We start from the raw sequence: 5,412 nt of genomic DNA on the forward strand, positions 1-5,412 counted from the left end.
TTTCATGTTGCTGCTGATCTGTTTCATGTTGCTGCTGATCTGTTTCAATGTTGATGTGTTCATGCGTGCACATCTGCTCACAGACTCATGTTTGTGCTGATGTTCAATGTTTTATGTTATGAGTGCTTAGTGTATATTTAGTTGATGTTTTTCTTAGTTCATATCTTAGATGTTATTACTGTTTTTCTTATACATTTTATTGTTGGATGTAACTGGGACCCTGTGTACATCATTTCACTCCACCATGTGTACCACATGAGGTGGAGTGACAATAAAAAATCTCTGACTCTGATATTTACATTTTTATAGGTTTTCTTCATTGATGTGTTTGCACTCATGTCTACTTTATTGTTCAATTTAGATGTTTTTTTTTTTCTTGTATACAGATTATTTTATTTTACCTTTGATTTAAAGTTTAATTCTTGTTTAGTGATTTGTTCATCTGTGGGTTAGAAGAAAGTTGAACTAAATGCCGTGTCTCTTCTTTAAACATGTTGGAGGGAAATATTCCTGAGATTCAATAATTTTGTCTTTTTATAATTTTTCAGCTGAGTTAACTTTAATTAATGGATTATTTAATAAAGTCATTAACGTGAAAACAGGATATCATGAAAAAGCCCGCACCGTTATTTATTTTTTTTAATCTTCACTGATAAAAAATGTTTTTTTCAATACATAAAATGTTTTAAAAAATTGTTTTCACCTTGTGCCGCCCGTCTGCTGAGATCAGGGTTCGGCCTTTATGCGCAGGCGAGGCCGCGGTCCGGGCAATGGCCGCCTGCGAGTCAGCAGCTCATATGATGTTCCGCGGTGACCTGCGGAGCTCGGAGCCGGGGAGACGACGGCCTGAGTGGGCTCCGGTGGAGAGGACCGGGGAGACCGGCGGAGCTCCAGGTAGCTAGCTCTGAAGTTCTTGTTGTCGGCCACCAAGCACAAAAAACACGTGCACTTCAGCGTTCGACCACGGTGTTGTCATTATCAGGGGCAGCTGTGGCTGAGTGGTTAGAGCAGTCCTCCAATGCAAGAGTTGGGGGTTCAAATCCACCAGCAGTCACATGCTGAAGTGTCCCTGGGCAACACACTGAACCCCTCATTGCCTCTGATGTGTGTCCCATCAGTGTCTGAATGTGATGATTTGTTCAATTATCTTTGTACAGATCTAGTAGAGAGCTGTATGAATGGGTAAATGAGGCACAGATTGTAGTGAAGAGCTTTGAGGATCTGGATAAGATAAAAAAAAGTGCTATAGAAGTGTAGTCCATTTGCCAATATTGTTTTTAAAATCTTAAAAATAGGTCCAGCTGTCGGGATTTATCAGGCAAGGACCGAACCCAATAGTTGCAGACGGGACTCAGGACGCAGGAGGTACAAAGAGATAGATATTTAATAATATTGATCCAAAATGGCTGACGTGGCAGCAACTCACACTCAGGGGACTGGAACAGGACAGGATACATCAGAACAGGACAAGGACGACCCAACGATGACGTGACAAAGGACAAGACTCACAGAACAGGCTTAAATACACAGATAAGACAGGACGTGATTACAAACAGCTGGAAACAGGAGGTGCAATTAATCGAAACTAATGAGACGCACACGTGGGTGCACAGGCAGGAAGGCCCACAAGATGGTGCCATCCCTACACCAGCTGCTGCTCTGAGTATTTGCAAATGGTGGATCGGTGTTTTGAAAAGTTTCTTCTTTTTCTTCCCCTTGTCCTGTCCAACTTTGTGACACTTAGAATTATTGTGTGAGTGTCAAAGTGATGCCCAACAGATTTACTTTCACCAGCAGAGCATCATGGCTGGACTTAATGCTCCACTTGATATATAAATTAAATTTTATTAGAATATGCTTTGGGTTTGTTCCAGATGTAATGGACACGGGGATGAAAAAAAGAAGATAACAAAGCAGAAAAGTGAGAGAAGAGTTAAAAGGTAAAGAATGAGAGAGGAATAGAGGAGAGAGAGAGATAAAGAGAACACAAGTCAACATCATTGAAGTCTGACTCTAGACCTGCGGGAAGAAAAGACAAAACTGAGAAACCACAACAACAAACAACTTATATAATGATACTTATGACATCATTAGAAAGTATTTTATACAGTACATGGTAATACAAGATATATTTAGTGGCCACCACAACCCAACTGAGTGTGTATCTGATAAACACCTGGATCTAAACACCTGTGTGAGCATGATGTCACTATAAGGTTTCTCCATAAAAATGTTCAATAGTGGATGTGGGGACCCACAGACCCGTCCCCACAGGACATGATGGTAACACAGGGAAGACCGGAGCCACAGACACACAGCGGCCCCCAAGCCCGGAGTCCCCAAGCTCTGGGAGTCTCCCAACAGGGACACCCGCACCCCGCAGAGAGAGAAACAAAGGGAAGCCCCGGGTGATCCCCAGCCACCACAATGCAGAAACCCCCAGGAGGCTGCAGCGACGAGTCCACAGGCCCCGCCGGCAACCCGCCCCTCCAGAGTAGATCCGGCCATGGACACCGAGCCCTAAGTCCCGAGGTCATACCACCCCCCAACAGAGGCCCGACATAGTCAGGGCACCCAGGTCCCGGCAGGCAGCCACCAGGGCGTGCCGGCACACACCCCACCACCCAGCCCCAGATGCTGAGAGCCGCCTTTTGAAAAGGTTCTGAGAGATCCAGTGACTCCTCCCCCTGATCAGTGACCGACAGTGTTCTGACGTCACATTTTGGTGCCGGCTCGGTTGGTATCACTGAGAAGAAGGGACCAAAAAAGGGTCTGGTTCCACGAAAAAAATGACAGTGTGAAAAGGCTCAAAACCGTACTGGACCAAGCCGAACCGGGCTGAAGAGGAGCTGTGGAAAAGGGTCTATGGTGTGCTTGAGCAAGACAACTTCTCCCTTGGTGCCTAATTAGCTGTTAGCCGCTCCTCTTGGGTGCATCTCACTTGCGATGGGTTGAATGCAGAGGACTAATGACGTCATCCTACGGGAACATACAATGATGACAACACAACAGTTTCACTTTCATAGCTGTCTATGGTTACAAACTGCACCAGTGGAACTTCAGGTTCTCTGCTTCTTACACAAACTGGGCTGTTTTTATTCTAGAATTGAATTCAATTCTAGAATTGAATTCAATTCTAGAATTGCTCCGCTCCAGGTGGCTGCATGTTGGAGCAGCTCTGTTACTTTCATTCTGAGATTTTGCTTTTGGAAACTTTAATTCCTCTTTTTCTGGATGTAAATCACATTTTTTGGATGATTGTTTCCTCTGGTATCAGATGCTGTGCAGCTGGAAGGATTTTTACTGAGACTTTTAGTTTTGGACATTTGTTATGATGCGTAACCATGGCAACAAGGCAGTTTTCTACAACAACAGCAGCTGATTAACATCTCAAAAGCTCAAATAATATCTCAACTATGGCCCCAACTCTCAAATGAGTTGAAAAGGATGTTCTGTGGAGGCATTCTCATCTACCTGCCAGCTGTGCTCGAGTGCCTGACCACTGAGATCCTGGAACTAGCAGGAAACACGGCTCATGACAGCGGAAGGACAGGATCGTCCCTCAGCACCTACAGTTGGCTGTCCGCAGCGACGAGGAGCTCGGCAGACTGCTGGGAGGAGTGGCCATGACTCTGGGAGGAGTTCTGCCCAGCATTCAGGCGGTCCTACAGTCCAGGGGAACCAAGAGGCCAGCCGAGTCTGGGTGGACGGATTGGACGGCATCTGCAGCCAGTTTCTTAGGATCCACTGTGGGATGGACCTTTACAAGAGATCCTTCCTGTCTACAGCCATCAGCATCTATAACATCTCTTAATGAAATGAGGATAATGAGTTACAACAACAAATAATTTCCCTCTGGGATTAATAAAGTATTTTTGAATTGAATTGAATTGTTTCCTTATATTTGGCTGCTGTTTGACATGACTTGTGTCTTAACCACATGAAGCTGTGCCTTTTTATTTTGTCTATTATATAAATATTTTTTCTTTTTAGCTATTGAGTTTTGTTTCGGTTGGTCTAAAAATACTAGTGTTCATATTTCACATTTAGAGCCATTGAAAAGTTGTTTCAGTCAGTAAAGGATTGACGATTGCTCCTTTCTTTTTTCCTTTCTTTGTTTGATGCCCAGCTGCATCCTGATTTTTATCATTTACATTTTATTTAGACATTTATTTCTTCTCAACACAGAAGACAAACCTAGCAAAGTGAACGTTGAATCCTTAAGCCCCAGTATACTCCCACGTACGTCTGTCTGCACGGAGGTACATGCTTCATACTCAAGCGTCCCCCCTGAGCAGCTGCAGAGCAGCTCTGCAGACAAGGGGCGTTGACCTTCAGGACACATTGAAGTCGCCGATTGGTCATTTGTTGACACGCCTACTGGATTGATTGACAGGTCGAAAAAAGAAAACGAGAGCTGGCAGCCACAGCGGTGTTCTGTGTTTATATGTTGTTAATAAAAAGTTTTTTTTTTTAATGGAGCGCTGGCCCTGCAGCCCACACATCAGACCAGCCCAATAGGAAATTTCCAGACCCTCCTGCAGCCACGCTGGACCTGAGTTTAATTTACTCGTGACAAATTCTTTCATTTATCACCATTTCAGTCATGACATCAACGGAGGAGATCATTGAACAACAAAAGAAAAGACCAGATCAGGATGAAGAAGAGGAATTTAATACATTGGTGTCGCATACAAAACAGTCTGTTGCCAGGCAGTTTATTGTGCGACACCGAGTACGCAGTCGTAAAACTTGAGCTTTGTGTGGACGTGCCCTGCGGACGTACGTATGTGGAGTATCCTGGGGGCTTTGGTCTGCAGCCAAACTGTTGTTAATGTTATTGTGTGAATGTTTCTGTTCAGCCCTGAGATGACTCTGCTGTGACTTGGTCCTTTATAAATGAACTGAAGTGCATTGTTGGGTTAGTAAATGTGTCATGTCCTGTTTCAGAGACCAGAGGAGCTTGGCTCAGAGTCAGAAGAAGACCCAGACTCCACTGCTCATCTCCTGCGCAGACCAGTGAACGGCTGCTGTTGATCTGATGAGAAGATGACACGAACCGTCATGTTAGAGCTTTACGTTCCTCAGAAGTCACCTGACCAGGAGGGCTTGGACCGACTCCCACTTGATTGTGGATCTGTGGGGGAGAAGCCCTAACCCTGTCCCTCTGCCTGTTGATGTCTCAGTGTTTTAGCCTTCCTTTGGTCTCAGGAAGGATGCCATTCTCAAGGAAGAGTTCTGCGTCTTTGAACTGAGGTAGTACTCCTCCACAGTGAGTGAATTACAGGTGGTGGTCTGGATGGTTCCGTTTTTGTGAAGTAGGAGAACTGGCACAGAAATAAAAAGAGTACTAATGTCAATCATGACAAACTACCAACAACAAAGTATGCTCTTACATCACCACAAAGGCAC

The 5,412-nt window shown here is 44.6% G+C and overlaps 1 protein-coding gene across 1 annotated transcript in view; it reads left to right on the forward strand.

Moving 5' to 3' along the window:
• The window catches only part of LOC119420239 (HMG box transcription factor BBX), an 82,112-nt gene extending 77,075 nt beyond the window's left edge, over nt 1–5,037 (forward strand). The window contains exon 14 of the mRNA XM_037687627.1: nt 4,951–5,037. Coding sequence (XP_037543555.1) covers nt 4,951–5,023 — 73 coding nt within the window. The 3' untranslated portion in view covers nt 5,024–5,037. The remainder of the gene's footprint in view (nt 1–4,950) is intronic.
• The last annotated feature ends 375 nt before the right edge of the window (nt 5,038–5,412 follow it).

This window comes from Nematolebias whitei, chromosome 14, assembly GCF_014905685.2.
Source record: "Nematolebias whitei isolate Nwh7 chromosome 14, NemWhi1, whole genome shotgun sequence".
In the NCBI taxonomy this organism is placed as follows: domain Eukaryota; kingdom Metazoa; phylum Chordata; class Actinopteri; order Cyprinodontiformes; family Rivulidae; genus Nematolebias; species Nematolebias whitei.